This window comes from Mobula birostris, chromosome 20 (assembly GCF_030028105.1).
Source record: "Mobula birostris isolate sMobBir1 chromosome 20, sMobBir1.hap1, whole genome shotgun sequence".
Taxonomy (NCBI): domain Eukaryota; kingdom Metazoa; phylum Chordata; class Chondrichthyes; order Myliobatiformes; family Myliobatidae; genus Mobula; species Mobula birostris.
Genome location: NC_092389.1, coordinates 65817289 through 65836627, shown reverse-complemented (window position 1 = coordinate 65836627; position 19339 = coordinate 65817289). Strand labels below are relative to the sequence as shown.

Below are 19339 nucleotides of genomic sequence, written 5' to 3'. Positions count from 1 at the left end.
CATTTGTCACCTGCATGCAGGAAAAATATCAATAAAACTGAAAGGATGCCGTGAATATTTACAATATGTTTGCCGGGATTTGAGTTCGGAGTTGTAAGGAATAGTTAAATAGGTTTGGACATTAATCCCTGGAACTTAAGCAAATGATTTGAAATTTCATAGAGGTATGCAAATTATGACTGATATAGACAAGGTAAATGCAGGCAAGATTTTTCCGCTGAGGTTGGGTGAGGCTGGGACTAGAGTTCTCTGTTTAAGAGTGAAAGAAGAAAAGTGCCAGCGGAAGTGGATGATGTGGCTATGATTGCATGGAAGAGGGGTTTGGATACCGACACAGATGGGATGGGTGTTGAGGGCCATTTTCGAGGTGAGGTCATGAAACTTGGGAAAATAACAATTTGGTACGGACTAAATAGCGGAACACGGTCAGATTCATTTTTATAGTGCTCTGTCACGCCAGATAATTTGTAGATGAGGAAACTGGTTGGCTCTGTTGTCTGTGAAGGAAGTAGGATGATTTAAAATGTTTTGGTGGGGTATAGAAGTGTATAGGTGCTGGGCATCCTTGATCAAAATAAGGCGATCAGGGCAGGGATTTTAAAGTTGTCCAGCAGTTCGAGAGCGTGTGAAGTTCATGGAGGGAGATGTGAAGGGACTGAACAAAAGGTGATAAAATGAGTTTGAGGTACACGGACACGTCAGATCGGGCAAGAGCAGGCAGAGACAAAAGTAACAAAACCCATTCACACGCACTTACACACATAGGCAGACAAATATATAGAGACAGAGACCAAAATACATACCAGATATAGAGTAACATACACACATAGATTCCCAAATACACACACACACACACACACACACACGCACACACACACACACACACACACACACCTGCAGTATCACATTTGCCTTCCCAGGTCCCCACTTTGCTCTGTGTGCTTTCCATATTCGATAGTTTTGAATATAATGTCTCCCTTATTTTTCTAAACTGAGCAGCACAGGCCCAGAGCCATCAAACTCTCCTCATGGGTTCACTCTTTCATGCGTTCTTCATCCTCCCCAAATGTATTTAGTAGAGACTGTCCGAGCTCTCCGCTCTTCAGAAGTAAGCCTACGATATTGTTGTATTCGTTACAAACAATGCAGTGCTGTATAGTTCCCTGAGCCAGTGTACACACGTCTCTCTGGTGTCCTGAAGGGATTCTTCCACACTAGCCACGTGTTCCCAGTCGTCAAGCCGTCACGACAAAGACCGGGCGCTGTCCTCCAGCTGGTCTCTGACCCAAACACACACAGACACACAACAAGACGGACAGACACATAGGTGAACACATATAAACACACAGAGATGCAAACATTCAGATATACTTTAATAATTAATACATTTTGAACTTTGAACGTTTTAAGATGGGGCAGCTATCTTCTGAACTGTTTGAAATGATTTTTGCTCTGGAATAAACCGATGTGCATGTGGGGATGTCAGCGGGTTTGGAGTGCAAATTGATGTGCGGATGTGCGCAGATTTCAGAGTGTCTCAGTAAATATGGGGGTGCACACTGATTTGAGGATGCATGAACGTTGGGAGGGTGCACAGGGATTTGGGAGTGCACAATGATTTGGGGTTGCACACAAGTTTGGATGTGTCCGCGAGCTTGGGGATGCACACGGATTTGGGGTGTCCGTGGAACTGTGGGTGTGATGAATCTCAAGGTTGTTTCATTCACAGATATTTTAATAACTGATGTATTTTGAACTTTGAACTTGCTATTTGATTTAAGGTGGAAAATCTACTTTGTGAATTGTTTCAGATGATTCTTGTTCTAGGATAATCTAATGTGTATGTGGAGTTGTCAGCAGGTTTGCGGTGCGCAGGGATCTGGGAACGTTGGTGGATTTGGGGGTGTCGGCAGTGTTGGGGGTGTGCATGGATTTCGAGGAGACCACTGAGTTAGGGATTGCAAGCGGGTTTTGGAGTGCCCACAGATCTGCGGATGCTGTGACGAAACCCGTGACGGGAATAAAGAACCAGAAAAGATGGAAAACACTTTGGAGTCTAGGATTGCTATAAACTAATAATATTTATTAATAACTACGCAACACAGTAATATAAATGTGCATAAATCAAACAGGTTAGCAATTATATATATATAAGTACATCAATCAGAAAGTGTGGAAATATATGTATGAAAAACCAAGTTTCTTTATGTCTAGGGGTAAAAAGTTACAGTCTAACGATGATGAGTAAAGTTCAGTTCAGTTCATGGTATTTAGTTCAGTAGCGTGGGGTGGGGGAGGGGAGAGAGAGAGAGAGAGGGAGGGGGGGAGAGTTGAATCTTCAGGTGAGCTGATGCCGTCGATCTTCTCGTCGTCCGCCGAAATCCTTCACAAGTCACCGACTGTGACTGTAACAAAGGGGGGACCGGTTTTCTGTGGTGGAGCTATCACCCCGGCAAGGGTGGACACATAGACAACTCTCCACCAGTCAACCCCTTCTCCTTCACTGGAAGAGCAATTAGGTCGATTCGCCTGATCGATCCTCCAAAACCCACTTTCTCTGCGGGCACAGCAATGCTCATTCAGTGTCCAGATCATGTGTCTGAGATCTATATCATCTGACCTCCTATTTATCTCACCGTGCTGAGCATCACCTGTAATTCAAAGAGTCCCCCCTTCCTTTGTCTGTGAAGAAATGCAAGCAGGCAACAAGTCCTTGAAAGTCACATCAATAATGTGCTGTCGGTCACCATAGCAACTTTCCAGCTGCTCGGTGCTATCTCCAAAGTAGAAATCCAACGTTACCTCCCGTGTCCTAACGTGGCAGTCCAACCGTTAATCTTCTCTCTCTCTCTCTCTTCAAAACAATCATCGGTGATAAATAACTCTCTCTCTCTCTTCAAACAGTTAATAGGGGCACTCCAGGAACCCTACACAGTGCACACACATTTGAGATACGCTCAGATTTGGGAATCCCGGTGGATTTGGAGATGTGCCGAATCTCAACGTTGTTTCATTGATACAGACTTTAATATTAAATGCAACTTGGACCTTGGCCTCGGTTCTTACTATTTTTTGGCGTGGAGGCAGATATTTTGTGAACTGCGCGAAATGATTCTTGCTCTGAGATAATCTAATGTGCATGTGAGTGTGCCGGCAGGTTCGGGGTGCACAAGCATTTTGGGGTGCAGGCAGATTTGAAGAGTGCGCTGATTTAAGGGGGTTTTGGCGAATATGGACGTGCACAGGGAATTGCTGCTGTGTGAAGTAATGGGGATTTGTCAGTGAATATGGAGGTGTCGGTAGATTTGGGGGCACCCATTGAAACGGGGGTGAAGATGGGTTTGGGGAGGTGCACAAGTTTGGGAATGTCAACGGATTTGGGGTTGCACAGACAATTTTGGTAGTTCGTGGATTTGGGGTGTGCACGTATCTCAGGGTTCTCTGGGTGTGGAGGTATGGCGAATCTAAAAGTTCTTTCATTTATAGATGCTTTAGTAATAAATACATCTTAAATTATAAAGGTGGGACTACTTGAAATGATTGCTCCTCTGTGATAGTCTGACGTGCATGTGGGTGGTGGTTAACGTGTGCACGGAATTGGGGTGCACACAGATTTCGCGACGCATACCGATGTGTAGAAGTGCGCTAATTTGAGGGAATATGCGGGTGAATACGCATGTGGACATCTGTTCGGGCATTTAAAGGTGGAAGCCGCTCTTTTGTGAAGTGTTTGAAATGATTCCTGCTCTGGAATAATTTACTGAGTAGGTGTATGCACAGATATGGGTTGTGCACGGACTTGGGAATGTGCGCAGAATTCCGGCTTTGTCGGTGAATTTGGGGGTGCATACCGGTTTGGCGGCGCATGCCGATTTGCAGATGAACGCAGATTAACGGGCATGTCAGCAAATGTGTGAGTACCCTGGGATATAGTGTGTCCGTTTCTTGGGGGTGCACACTGATTTGAGGGCTGAATGCGGGCTTGTCGGTGAGCACAGATCTCTGAGTGAACACTGAGTTACAGATATGTGCAGAGTTGGATGTGCTTGCAGATTCGGAGGTAAACAGTGACTCGGGGAAGCCGGTGGATTTGTAGGTGTGCCCAATCGCAAGATTGTTCTGTTTATATAGACTTTAATAATTAAAACGATATGATATTTGACCTCGATCCTTGTTTTTTTTTAATATATAGCAATTGCCATTTTGTGAACTGTTTGAAATGATATTTCTCTGGGATCATTTAATGTGCATTTGGGAGTCCAGTAGGTTTGGGTTTCTCACGGATATGGGGATGCAGACGGGTTTGAGAATATGCACTGATTTAGGGGTGTTGTAAAGAACATGGGGTGCACAGAGATTTGGTGATGTGCACAGAAGTGGCTGTTAGCCAGCGCATATTGCGGAACAGGCGGATTTGGGGGTGTCAGAAGATGTGGGGCACATTCTGAGTTGGGTGCGCACATGTATTTGCATATGCGTGTGGATCTGGGTGTATGCAGAGCTTTGGCAAAGTCTGCCGATTCGAGGGTGCACACGGATTTTGCAGAATCGGTAGTTTTGGAGCAGGCTGATGAATTTGAGGTGTGCATGTGTTTCAGGGTTCTCAGGGTATGGAGATGTGGCGAATCTCAAGATTGTTCCATTTGTACATACTTTAATAATACATGCAATTTCCATTTTTACCTCTGTTCTTAATTTTCTATGGTTCAGGCAGCCATCTTGTGAACTGTTTGAAATGAGAGTTTCAGAGCATGTGAAGTTTGCGGATAGAGATTGGAAGGGACTGAACCAAGGGGGATAGTCAAAATTCGAGGTATACGGACAAATGTTCAGTCAGGCACGGTCAGGCAGAGACAGTGGGTCTACCCACGAACGGACAGGAAAACACACTGTCACACACGAACACACACAGACAGACAAACCCGCAGACACACGGGCAGAAACAGACAACTATAATTTCTTCACCGTCTGTCTCGCTCTTCTCCGTGTTCTTTGACACATACGGGATGATATGTTAGAACATACTAACCACCCTCACTAGACCACTGAATTTGATGGCCATTCGTTGGAATGAGAAATGGACCTGGACAAGTTCCCAAATATTCTGCCTGTGACTGAGTTACTGAGAGGTCTTTTGGGGTTCTTGGATATGGAAGTGTTTATTTATCATCAGAAACTGACATTTTTTTTGGTCCTTCTCGGTAGAGTCGCAAACACAAACTACATCAAGAGTTTCTACTATTGAGGAGAACGATAACAGTAAGTGATTCAATACAATTTCACAAGTTACAATGACAAAATTTACTTCAATATTCTGTGTCCGACAAATAGTTCCTTTGAAGTACATATTTACAATGGAAGCACATGTATTTGATGAAACAGCTCGGAAGGTTCAGTCAACATTTTTCAGAAAAGCTATCTCCCACAAATGTTCTAAATATTAAATCATTAATTTCATCACAATCTGACACCGCGGGGATTACACCTGTCTGATGTAATCGGATTGTGAATAATTTAAAAACCTTTATTTTTAAATCTGTTGATGTCAGTCCCCGTGGAGCCGCTAAATGGTATTAAAACCCCAGGCAGGTGCTGCCTCAAAATTTCCTTCCGAGAGATCGCCTGGAGCACAGAGGGACAAATCACTGGACAGAGAAATGTCTGCAATGTTGGATAGGTACAAAAGTGTGGAGAAAATATTGTACTTGTTGATTGCCGTCATTGGAGTTCCCGGTGGGTGAGCAGAAGAATTAATATTTTTGCTGTTTCTGTGTGTTAACCGGTGTTAAGCTATTTATGATCATTTGACAAGTTTCTATCTTGATGATCATTAAGAAAAAAATATCCGTCAGAGATATCGATCCAGTCAGTTCAACACTCTGATCTTTTCATATTTAATAACAAGCGGAACTAAACTTCTGTCTCTCCCTTAACTCATGGGATCGACTCTAATGTCGTTATTGCCGTGAATGAGACCTTGTCCTGCGTTGCTCCAGTGCTGTGGACGAGCAGCTCTCCGGGAGGCTGTGACTGGGAGGAATTAAATGGGACTCTCTACAGAGTTGTCCCAATGGTGGGGGCAGGCGGCTCTCCGGGAAGGTGTGATTGGGAGGGTGTTGATGGGAATTTGTCCAGAGTTGTCCCGATGGTGGGGGCAGGTGGCTCTCCGGGAAGGTGTGACTGGGAGGGTGTTGATGGGAATTTGTCCAGAGTTGTCCCAATGGTGGGGGCAGGCGGCTCTCCGGGAAAGTGTGATTGGGAGGGTGTTGATGGGAATTTGTCCAGAGTTGCCCCAGTGGTGGGGGCAGGCGGCTCTCCGGGAAAGTGTGATTGGCAGGTTTTAATGGGAAGTTGTCGTGATTTTTCCCGGCGTTGGGGAGAGGCATCTCTCTGGGAAGGTGTGACTGGGAGGAGTTTACATTGCGAAGTTCACCGTTTCTGAGTTATTGATCAGACAGAACCCAAGGTCCTTTGGTTTTATGTCTTCCTCTGAAGTCTCTCAGTCGGATCCTACTGACTGTTGGTCAATAATCTGGGTCTGATCACCTGCACCAGTGCCCGCGGATCTTTTGCTGTGTATTATCGAATTGAACTGCGCTGTAGATTTAATCCATCAAAGGAACAACTCAGCCTTAGGTTACTAACTTGTTCCTGCTTTCCCTCTGAGACGCGTCGTAAATCGGGGCATCGTTTCGTCCTGACGGAGGGTCTCGGTCCGAAACGACGGCTTGTTGAATGTCATGGATGCAGCTCTCCGCGAAGGTGTGACTGCACGCGTTTTAATTGGACTTTGTCCAGTTCTGTCCCAGTACTGGGGACAGGCAGCTTTCCAGGAAAAGTTGACTAGGTGGGGTTTACATTGTAAAATTCTCTGTTTCTGAGTTAGTGTTCAGAGAGAATCCCTGGTCCTGTGTTTCAGGTCTGCCTGTGGAGACTGTCACAGTCGGATCCCACTGCCTGTTGGTCAAAAATTGGGTCAGATCAGCTGAACCAATCTGCCAACGTGTGTTATTGAACTGATCTGTAGAATTAATCCATTAACGGAGCCACTCAGCCTCAGGTTGCTGCGTTGTTCCTGTTTTCCCTCTGAGACCCGTCGTAAGTTGACGAGGGTAAAGCAGTGGAAGTTGTCTCTATGCATTTCAGTCAGGTCTTTGACAAGGTTCCACACGGAAGGTTCGTTAGGAAGGTTCAATCGTTAGGTATTAATATTGAAGGAGTAAAATGGATTCAGCAGTGGCTGGATGGGAGACGCCAGAGAGTGTGTTCGATTACTGTTTGTCAGATTGGAGGCCGGTGACTAGTGATGTGTCTCAGGGATCTGTACAGGGTCCAATGCTGTTTGCCATATACATTAATGATCTGGATGATGGGGTGGTAAATTGGATGAGTAAGTATGCAGAAGATACTAAGATAGGTGGAGTTCTGCATAAGGAAGTAGGTTTTCAAAGCATGCAGAGAGATTTAGGCCAGTTAGAAGAGTGGGCTGAAAGATAGCAGATGGAGTTTAATGCTGGTAAATGTGAGGTGCTACATTTTGGTAGGACTAATCAAAATAGGCATACATGGTAAATGGTAGGGCATTGAAGAATGCAGTAGAACAGAGGTATCTAGGAATAATGCTGCATAGTTTCCTGAAGGTGGAATCTCATGTGGATAGGGCGGTGAAGAAAGCTTCTGGTATGCTGGCCTTTATAAAACAGAGCATTGAGTACAGGAGTTGAAACTGTACAACGCATTGGTCAGGCCAGATTTGGAGAATTGTGTACAGTTCTGGTCACCGAATTATAGGAAAGATGTCAACAAAATTCAGAGAGTACAAATAAGATTTACTATTATGTTACATGGGTTTCATCACCGAAGTTACAGAGAAAGGTTGGACAAGTTGAGTCTTTATTCTTTGGATCGTGGAAGGTTGAGGGGGGACTGGATAGAGGTATTTAAAATTTTGAGGGAGATAGATAGAGTTGACGTGGATAAGCTTTTTCCATTGAGAATGGGGGAGATTCAAACAAGAGGACATGAGTTCAGAGTTAAAGGCCAAACCTTCAGCGGTAACATGAGGAAAAACTTCTTTACTCAGAGAGTGGCAGCTGTGTGGAACAAGCTTCCAGTAGAAGTGGTTGAGGCAGGTTCGATGTTGTTATTTAAAGTTAAATTGGATAGATATATGGACAGGAAATGAATGGAGGGTTTTGGGTTGAGTGCAGGTCTGTGGGACTAGGTGAGAGTAAGAGTTCGGCATGGACTAGAAGGGCCGGGATGGCCTGTTTCCGTGCTGTAATTGTTATATTGTTATATAAATCCGTGCACTGCTTCGTGCTCAATAAGGATCTCGGCCCGAAAGGACGGTTTGTAAAATTCCACGGATGCAGCTTCACCAGCTGAGTCCCTCCAGTATTTGATGTGCGCTGCTCTTGTATGCATTCGTGGCCGCATCAGATGCTGAGTTTCCATAGGCCTGGCCAATCAGGGGTAAATCAGTGAAACTGGCCCCGTTAACGACTGGAATCGGAATGATCGTTGTTGTTCATACAGCTCGTTTTTATCGCCTAGGATTGCACACGCATGGTCTTATCCCCACACTGAGGAAAGCAGGTCAGAGACAGTGTGACCAGTGTCTGATTTACATTAGCAGCCGTTCATAGACTCCAGCACTCCTGATCTTTAGCTGAAACCCGACATCGTGTTAATTCCCGGAGAATGTGTTCAGTAACGCCCAGTGTCTGTTCTCTCCCTCTCTCACTCCCTCTCGCCCTCCCTCTCTCCCTCCCTCTCTCTCTCCCTCTCTCTGTCTCTCTCTCGCTCTCCCCTCTCTCTCTGTCTCTCTCTTTTTCTGTCTCTCTCTCTCTTTCTCTCCCTCTCTCTCTCTCCCTCTCTCTCTCTCTCTTTCTCTCCTTCTCTCTGCCTCTCTCTCTCTCGCTCTCTCACCCCTCTCTCGGTCTCTATCTATCTCTCCCCACTCTCTCTCCCTCCATCTCTCCCCCTCCCTCCCTCCCTCCAGTGAATTTAGCGGCGATTGTGATCCTGTCCCGGGGAAAGTGCGGCCTCTCTGTCTGCACTACTCGCTACCTGGTGGCCATGGCAGGGTCTGACTTACTGGCCGTTGTCACCAATGTAATTTTATATCGAATCAGAACTTTTTACTTCCGGAGGAGTTTTCTGAGCATCACCCCTGTGTGCAGTGTTATCGATGTACTGACGTTCACAGCCACAGACTGTTCTGTCTGGTTCACCGTCACTTTCACCTTTGATCGGTTTGTCACCATTTGCTGCCAGAAGCTGAAAACAAAATATTGCACCGGGAAAACTGCGGCTGTGGTTCTAACAACAACCGGCGTGCTGTTCTGTCTGAAAAACATACCCCGATACTTCACACGGGAACCCTGGGTGATCATCGACAATGTACCGTGGTTCTGTAAACCCGTGAACAATTATCTCACTGACCTGGGGTGGGTAGTATATGACTGGCTCCACACGGTTTTAACTCCGTCCCTCCCTTTCGCTGGGATCCTGCTGCTCAACGCTCTGACAGTCAGACACATTTTAGTGGCCAGTCGGGTCCGTAAGGGGCTGAAGGGTCAGAGCAAGGGGGAGAACCGCAGTGACCCGGAGATGGAGAGCAGGAGGAGGTCTGTGGTTTTACTCTTCACCCTCTCCGGCAGCTTCATCCTCCTGTGGATGACATACGTTGTAAATGTCATTTATTATCAAGTATCTGGATACGATTTCAATGATTCTGAATGGATCTTTTACTACGTCGGTGTTTTGCTGAAGAATTTTAGCTGCTGCACGAACACATTTATTTACGCGGTGACTCAGTCGAAATTCAGGGAGCAGATAATCAGAGCGGTGAAATATCCGGTCACCTCGGTGCTTCAGTTCATTAATAAAGCCGCGTCCTGAGCACAAGCCGAAAGCGGCCGCAATTTCTCCAGTCCAGACGCCAGCTCCTCACATTCACCGCCTGATCTCCCAGCTGTTTGTTCCCGGGCTGATTGTCCCAACGACGGACAGCTCCGAAACATTAGCATAGTGTGTGTGGTCGGGGTGGCCAGGCAAATTCTTGGAGTCTCAGTACATCATTGGACCCGCCAGATGTCAATCAAAGAACAACTCCGGATTGCGAGCCACCGATTGGTCTGTTGATTTGTTCATGAATTTATACTCCCGCCCAGGAGCCTCACAGTCTGTTCACCCAAGACGTCTGATGCTGGTTTGCTGTTCCAATGTCAATCACACGAGTCTCTGCAGTCCCCTTCAATGATTGGCTAACGTGAAAAAAGGCGGTGTTTGGGTAAATGACGGTCGAAACTCCAACTTTAAGGCAAATTTCGCTGCCATCTGGAACGGAGTGTGTTGCAGACAATTGGGAATTAATACCCTCACTGCCTCTTCTATCTAACGCTCTATTATCCCGTAAAACCCTATAGATTATACTTAATTAAACACAGTACCGTGAATTAAATTAAATTCACTCCCATTGAAAGATTTTAAATGAAAGCTATTAACCCCCAATGTTTATAATCAAGCCTGCATTTCATTTCTTTTTACCCGATATGCTTCTTATCAGAAGACTGATACTTCTTAACTTTCCTAAACAACTTATTTTTCTCCCCAAATGCCTCTGCATACTTCTCAGTCCACCATGCTACAACCTTTCTCCTATAAATGCTCTTTTTCACAGCAATCACTTTCAACGCTGTTTGATGAATAATGTGACAGAACGTTTCATTACAAAAACCCACGTCATCCTCTCAACATTCAGCCCTGGCAGACGCTCATCACATAAAACATTAAACCACTTTCATTCCTGTTGAATCAAATATTTCTGCTACAGCTGTGACATATATTTCATTCAATTCACAGCTCGATTCCACGTCCCTTCCTTAAAATAGCAACATCGCTGCCAACTAACTTATCACACCTAATGACAAAATAATCCTGCACTACAAAGAAGAACTTTTGCTCTGCTTTCACAATAATTTGAGTTTCATCATTACGACTAGATGTCCGAGCAGTACAATTCACCACGTCCGTTATAAAAATCACAAATTTATCCATCAGTGAAGTATCTTTCGGAATTGAACTGTGATGACAACATATACCCTCTGACGTCACAGACTGTTCTATGTCTGGTACCACTTTATAAACATTCAGTTTAACTTTTGCAAGGCCTCTGCATAGGACCCACCCAATAGTACTTTACCCTGTGGAACTGCAGCTGCCTCTGTTTTCAGAAAGCAACGAAAATAGAATTTTCACGTTTCCCTTTCTCCATGACTGACGTTCAGATTAACTAATCATCGTTTAAATTCACATTTGACCGACAGGCACATCAGCCATTGACAGCAGAGGACGGAGGTGGGTCAGAGCTACCTCTGCCACATAATCAGTCCCTCTCTACGTTGTCATAGTGTTGAAACAGAGAGTGGCTGAGGAGCCGAGAACATTAGACTACAATTTCTAGATGGCCACTCCGTCCTTCAGGTGCCTCCGATTGAGTGCGGTGCATGCCGTGAGTTGTAGTTCAATTAACTCTTGCGGCCATGCTGTGCAGTGCCTTATGGGAGTTGTAGTTCTACATCAAAATAGGTGTTCATTGTGTGTGTTTTTTTACCCTTTACTTTAGCCTACAATTGTTTCGTGACAGTGGGGCCTTTGGAGGCAGAGGGGAGAATCAATGTGGCGTCACCGTTAGTATCGTGATCATTCCAGAGTCACGATCGAGGCCCTTTCTGACCCAAGTCCTCCAGTCCCGGCAAGAAAATTCGTGAATCCTCACTGCACCTTTGTAGGTTAATCACTTCCTTCCTAAGGCGGCTGTCCAAAGTTACACACAGTACTCCAGGTGTGGACTCACGATCATAGATCAGTACAGCACGGGTAAAGGCGCCTCTGCTCACTGTGCAGTTCTGAACTAATTGAACTGGTAACTTCGTGCTTTCTAAACCAATCCCTTCTGCATCACCAGGTGCGCATCGCTCCACTCCCCACACATTAACATCACTGTCTGATGTAAGTTGTTTGCTTTTTTACCGCAGGAATGTGGGGATAAGATACAAAATTCCACTAAATCACAAAATAAATTCTGCCGAAAAAAAGAATCAAAAGAGGCAGTGTTCCCTCTTTCACATGAAATACATTGCCTCTGTTTTCATACGTTGCAACCTCAGGGAAAAAGCACTGGCTGTCCACTCTGTCTGTGACTCTCATAAAACCATAGAACTCTAGAACACCACAGCATAGAAAACAGGCCATTCGGCCAATCTAGTCTGTGCTGAAACATTATTCCGCTAGTCCCAATGACCTGCATCCAGTCCATAACCTTCCAGACCACTCCCATTCATGTACTCATACAACTTATTCATAAAACGTAAGAGTGAGCCCGCTTTTACCACGTCAGATGGCAGCTCGTTTCACACTCCCACCACTCTCTGAGTGAAGAAGTTCCCCCCAATATTCCCCCTAAACCTTTCCCCTTTCACCCTAAAGCCATGTCCTCTCGTATTCATCTCTCCTCATCTAAGTGAAAAGAGCTTATTCCCATTTACTCTGTCCATATCCCTCATAATTTTGTAAACCTCTATCAATTCTCCCGTCATTCTTCTAATCTCCAAGGAGAAAAGTCCTATCCTGTTCAATCTTTCTCTGTAACTCAACTCCTGAAGACCCGGCGACATCGTAGTGAATCTTCTCTGCACTCCTTCAGTCTTACCGATGTCCTTCCTGTAGTTAGGTGACCAGAACTGTGCGCAATACTACAAATTTGGCCTCACCAATGTCTTATGCAACTTCCCCATAACATCCCAACGCCTGTACTCAATACTTTGATTTGTGAATGCAAGGATGCCAAAAGCTTTATTTACAACCGTGTCTACCTGTGACGCCACTTTCAGGGAATTATGTATCTGAACTCCCATATCCCTTTGTTCCACCGCAACCTCGGTGCCCTACCATTTACTGTGTATGTCCTATCTTGATTTGTCCTTCCAAAATGCAGCACCTCAACTTGTTTGCATTGCATTCCATCTGCCATTTTTGGCACATTTTTCCGGTCCAGATTCCTCTTCCAGCATTGGAAGCCTTCCTCGCTGTCCACAACGTCTCCAATCTTAGTGTCATCAGCAAACTTGCTGATCCAATTTATCACATTATTATCCAGATCACTGATATACACAAGAAACACCAATGGTCCTAGCACAGATACTTTAGGCACCCCAATAGTCAGAAACCTCCAGTCTGATAAGCAATCATCCACTATCACTTTCTGTCTTCTCCCACACAGCCAATTTCGAATCCAGTTTACAACCTCTCCAACGATACCTAGTGTCTGAACCTTCTGAACTAACCTCCCATGTGGGACCTTGTCAAAGGCCTTAGTAAAGTCCATGTGAACATCATCCACAGTATTTCCTTTGTCTACTTTCTTGGTAACCTCCTCGAAGAACTCTGCAAGATTCATTAAACACGATCTACCACGCACTACCATGCTGACTATCCTTAATCAGCCCTTGGCTGTCCAAATACTTGTATATCCGATCTCTCAGAACACCTTCCAATAGTTTACCTACTACTGATGTCAGGCTCAGCGGCCTGTAATTAACTGGTTTACTTTGGGAGCCTTTTTTAAACAACGGAACGACCTGAGCTGCCCTCCAGTCTTCTGGCACCATATCCGTGGCTAAATATTTCTGCCAGGGCCCCTGCAATTTCTACACTAGTCTCTCTCAAGGTCCGAGGAAATATCGTGTCATATCATATTACCATTAATTTCTGTCAGGCCTCCCTCAGCCTCTGGTGCTCAGGAAAAAATATCCATAAATTGTCCAGTCTTGCCTTATCCAGGCGGCTTCCTGGTAAACCACTTTTACTCACCTTCCAACACCTCCACATTTTCCCTATTATAGAATGCAATACTGCAACTAGAGGTAAACCAGAGATTTATAAATATGCAACATAGGTACCTGACACTGGAACTCTTCACCTCGACTACCGGAGGTAAGCAGACGCTAGGCCGCATTCGCCAACCTATCGCTCCGTGCAGCCACTTTGAGGGAGTTATGAATTTGGATCCCTTGACTCGTATGTAGATGAAAACTGAACAATGTCGTCACATGACGCAAAACCCCAACAATCCTGGTGAATTCCTTTTCAATATTCCAGCACAAAACATGTTAACAAGAATTGTATGCAGCAGTGCAAGTAACTCAACAGGTCAGGCAGCATCGATTGATAGGAATAGAGGTAACGTTTGGGACAAGACATTAACGCTGGCCCTTCGGCTCACCCCATTCATGCCGACATGGTCCCTATCAAAATGGCCCCATCTTCCTGCATTTGTCATTGTACATCTCACTCACAAGGGCATGACGGCTCAAGGGCATTTCCCTGCTGTAAGGATTTATGAGAAAACCTTTCCTATTCAAATTGTTTTTTTAATGTGTTTAACTACAGAACAACTAAGTAGCCAGTGTTTCTATTGTTAAAGAACAGTAAGGTGGACATTTCTCCAGAGCCTTGCGGGATATACTGCAGATTATTGAGAGAGGTATATGATGTGATTACTTGGGACTTGACTAGCCACAGGCAAGGTACCGGAAAACGGTTATTTTATTATTTCTATTCAAGCGGAATGGACCAGCTGGCTCTTCCATACTGTGGCGACCTGTTGTCAGGTGTAGTCTGCATCGACCTGCACCCGGACCATGGTATTCAATAAACGTTCGTTCCCTGTAACTACCCAAGATTCTCCTAAATGTTGCAATTGAACCTGCATTCACCACTTCACGGGATCTTATTCCACACTCTCACTACCTTCTGAGTGAAGAATTTCTCTTTCAATGTCCCTTGGAACGTTTCACCTTTCACCCTTAAACTATGACCCCTTGTTCTAGTCCCAGCCAACATGAGGGGGAGCCTCCTCTGTTTGAGTGAGTCTAAAACTATTGGCTCTTTCCCTCTAACTCAGGCTCATAAGTCCTAAGAACATCATTACAAATGTAACCTTTCAAGATTATTGATATCATTTCAGTACATTGGTGACCAGATCTGTACACTGTACTCCTAGGATACAAGATCGAAAACAATTAGAATGAAAATCTGAAAATGCCTTAGGCACCTCAGCTATGAATATGTGCCTAAGACTTTTGCACAGTGCTCTATATAGTGTGTAAGTCTCGGCTCGATCACTGTCATTACCTACTCTTCTTCACGTTAGGGCTGCCATTCTCGTGAATCCACTCTGAAAACTCTCCAATATCAATATATCGTTTCAAAAAAAAAAGTCCAAAACTGCACACAGTACTCCAAGTGTAGTCTCACAACTGCCTTATAGAGCCTCAACATCACATACCTGCTCTTATATTCTATACCTCTGGAAATGAGTGTCAACATTGCATTGGCTTTCTTCACCACTGACTCAACCTGGCGGTTAACTCTTAGAGTAGCCTGCACAAGGACTGAGTGCATGGAATAGATTGCCGACCATAGTGGTGGAGGCGGATATAATAACATGTCACAAAGAGGCGTTGGGAACGGAGCCAAATGCAAAACGCAAACACTGAAGTACGAGGAACAGGATTTTACTAGAGCAGGGACGTGACAGGATGCAGACAAGGAGCAGGGACAAGAAAGCAGGCTAGGGCTTGGACCCTGAGCCGGAGACTGGACAAGGACCCAGAACCTGGGTCTTGCCTCGGACTCGGGCCGCAGAACCAGGCATGGACATGACATGACTGCAGGACTGGAGGCTGGGTCCTTGAGGCTTAAGGCTTGGAGACAGGCTTGGGGTCTTGGTCTTGAGGCTTGAAGACAGGCTAGGGTCTCGGATCTTGAGCTTGGAGATAGGCTGGGGTCTTGGATCGAGCTTGGAGACATGCTGGGGTCTTGGATCGAGCTTGGAGACATGCTGGGGTCCTGGATCTTGAACTTGGAGACAGGCTGGGGTCTCGGACCTAGCTTGAAGAAATGCTGGGGTCTTGGATCGAGCTTGGAGACATGCTGGGGTCTTGGATCGAGCTTGGAGACATGCTGGGGTCTTGGATCTTGAACTTGGAGACAGACTGGTTTCTCGGATCGAGCTTGGAGACATGCTGGGATCTTGGAGACAGGCTGGGGTCTTGGATCTTGAACTTGGAGGCAGGCTGGGGTCTTGGTCTTGAGGTTGGCTGCTGGCTGGGGTTTTGGATCCTGAGCTTAGCTGCCGGCTGGGGACTTGGATCTTGAGTTTGGCTGCCGGCTGTGGTCTTGGATTTGGGGTCTTGGGTCTTGAGGCTGCAAGACTGGACACGGCTTGGGTGAGGAACTCCTGGGTAGGACGATACGCAAGGACAGGAAAAGGCACATGGACAGAACTCTGATACGACTGGACTAGGCACGGACTGGACGAGGTACTTCAGGAGCACGGAGACTTGGAGTAGAAGAGACGGGAGCTCCGAACACAGTGCCGGGACCCCTGCTTGGGAACAGGACGTAGGGCCGGGACTCACACGCATAACACACAGCCAGGACCCCTCGTTGGGAACAGAACGTAGGGCCGGGACTCACACACATAACACAGAGCCGGGACCCCTCCTTGGCAACATGACGTAGGGCCGGGACTCATAACACAAGGTGGCGGCAAACGGCCGGACCCACCTAGCGAAGCGTGGACACAGAGACAGATCCCAACACTAGGTAGCGGCAAACGGCCGGATCTACCTAGCGAAGGCGTGGACACAGAGAAAGAATTTCACACAACGAAAAACAGTTCCTTATTTTGACCTAACAAGGTCTTGCTCCGGCGGTAAGACTTCAGCGATACTGGCGGGGTATATAGGCGGGGTATGCATGCTAGGTGAGCCGGCAGAGAGTCAGGCGAGGTATATAGGCAGAGAGTCAGGCGAGGTATCCAGGCAGAGAGTCGGGCGAGGGGGGCAAAGACAGGGAGGGGAACAGGACAGTCCAGCAGGGAATCCCTGGTTTGCAGAGGTATTTGTGTCTCAACCCCAAAACAAGAAACGTGTGCCCATAACAGAAACTGCGGAAAACCAGAAACCCCGGAACAAGGAACCATGGACCGCAGCGTGAAACCGAACACGGACTTCACGGACCGGACTATGACATAGGATCTTTTAAGAGTCTCCTGGAGAGGTATACGGAGCTTCGAAAAATAGAAAGGCACGAGATTTAATGTTCATAGTAATTCTGGAACTGCTACAGAATGTTGAGGAAGTTGCGTATTTTTGCAATGAAAGGTTTTGTCACGTTATTCAGCAAACTAATGGGAATCACTTCCCGTTACAAACAGAATTAATATGAGAAAGGCTGTACCATGGTGGACTGAGAAGCGCGCAGATGCAATTAGGGAAGCAAAGTGTTTATGAACGTTAAGAAGTATCAGTCTCCGAGTGATCGTATTAAATATAAAATGGCACAGGCCGTGGTGAGGAAAATGGAGAAGATTGTGAAAAGGGTTTACTGGAGGTCATATTGTGATAATATTGGATGGGATATTAAACTAGGGGATGTTTGGGGAATGATTAAGAAAATGGGGAAGACGTAGGGTTCATAATATTGGTGAGGGTAAAAGGATTGTCACTAAAATAGGGTATGTTCAGTTACTGGCTGCGTCATTTGCAGCGAATGATCATCAAGATAATAAAAATGACGAGGTTATACACTATAGGAATAAGGTTCTCAGTGATCAGACTGAGATGTTGGAAATCAGACGTAGCAATGATAGTATTACAGATGAAGCGTTTTATTTCTGTGAACTAAAGAAGGTTATTATTCATGTGGCACTCACAACACGCTGGAGGAAATCAGCACGTCGGGCAGCATCCGTGGAAGAGATCGGTTGACGTTTCGGGCCGGAACCCTTCGCCCGACCGATCTATTCCATGGATGCTGCCCGACCTGCTGAGTTCCTCCAGCGTGTTGTGAGTGTTGATTTAAGCCCAGCATCTGCAGATTATTCTGTGTTTATGATTCATGCAGGTCAAACGTCCCCTTGAAAGAATGATATATGTTATTGTATGATCAGACATGTGACTGACAACTCCCTAGAGATATTATTAACATTTCTGAATCGCATTTGGCGGTTAGGTCACCTTCCTTCCTCGTGGAAAATGGTGGTAGCTACTGAAATCTTAAATCCTGATATATTTGCCTATTGTTTAAAAACTATTTATTGCTAATTGCATCCAATGTACAGCACAGTTGCAATTTCTACCTCTAATCCATGAAGATCCATCATCCGCATGTAGTGACTTACGCACGCCAATGCCTATCTCAGAGGAAATATAATTAATCATGAAATTAAATAATTAAGGGTTACAAATACTGCCTTGTGATTTTCTAATCTCTGTCTCATAGAAACCCGAATGTAGCTCCCACCCGTACCAGCACAGGCAGTCGAAATATAAAACTCAGAAAAAGTGATGCAATCTCCACCTCAATCCTTATTTCCATAGTTTAATCAAAAGTCCTTCCGTCCATGAATATCACTCGCCTTTTCGATATCAAGGTATACTGCTATTAAATTATCTTTATTTAAATGTTCTTTCCTAATATCATCTTCCAAAACTAAAAGTGAATCCGTTATTCTACACTTCCGAAACCCACTTTGATAAAACAATTTATCACCTCTCTCTTCCGAAATATAGTTCAAACGCTCCATTACCTGACGGTCCATAAGTTCACATGAATGAGACATTAATGATATAGACCCTGTAACTAGACTAATCAGACGGGGATCTCCCGGGTTTCAGAATAGCCGTTGCAACTGCCATTTTGCACAAACTGTGAAAATCAGCCACTTCAAAACCCCTACCTCTTCAATGAAGTATTTCTACTGCAAATGCCTTCTACTTTTCTTTCATATTCACAGCTCAGTAACCCGCCCCTTTCCTTATAAACCTGTAAACACCAGTCCTCTACGAACTGACCTATCACGACCACTAACAATATAACACTGCATAAAAATAAAAGAAACTTCAAACTAAAGTTAACTCTATTATGAGCATTAAATCTCGTGAAAACAGCCAGAATTCCTGAAAACATAAAACACACAGACACACACACACAATTACAATGAAACCTCCGGTTCTGCGACGCCAGGTCTCAGCCGTGCTCTGTGTGCTGTCAATCAATATTCTATGGTTTTCATTGTGATTTCTCCCCCATCTTTCTAAACTTAACCAGTTCAGGGTCAGAGCCATCAGAACATCCTCTTCAATTCACTTTTTCGTTTCTTGTTAACCCTCCTCAAATGTATTGAGTAGAGACTGTCCGAGCTCTCTGCTCTTCAGAATTAAGATATTGCCGTATGCCTTACAAACAATGCAATGTTTTACAT

General features: G+C 45.2%; 2 protein-coding genes across 2 annotated transcripts in view; one reads left to right on the top strand and one right to left on the bottom strand.

Annotated features, from left to right (window-relative positions):
* The window catches only part of LOC140185051 (uncharacterized), a 783302-nt gene that overhangs the window by 439777 nt on the left and 324186 nt on the right, over window positions 1-19339 (bottom strand). The gene's annotated exons all lie outside the window — the stretch shown is intronic.
* On the top strand, window positions 5658-9906 carry LOC140185493 (probable G-protein coupled receptor 139). The gene is made up of 2 exons (XM_072238827.1): window positions 5658-5733; window positions 9005-9906. The coding sequence occupies exons 1-2, from the start codon at window positions 5658-5660 to the stop codon at window positions 9904-9906; spliced, it is 978 nt and encodes a 325-aa protein (XP_072094928.1).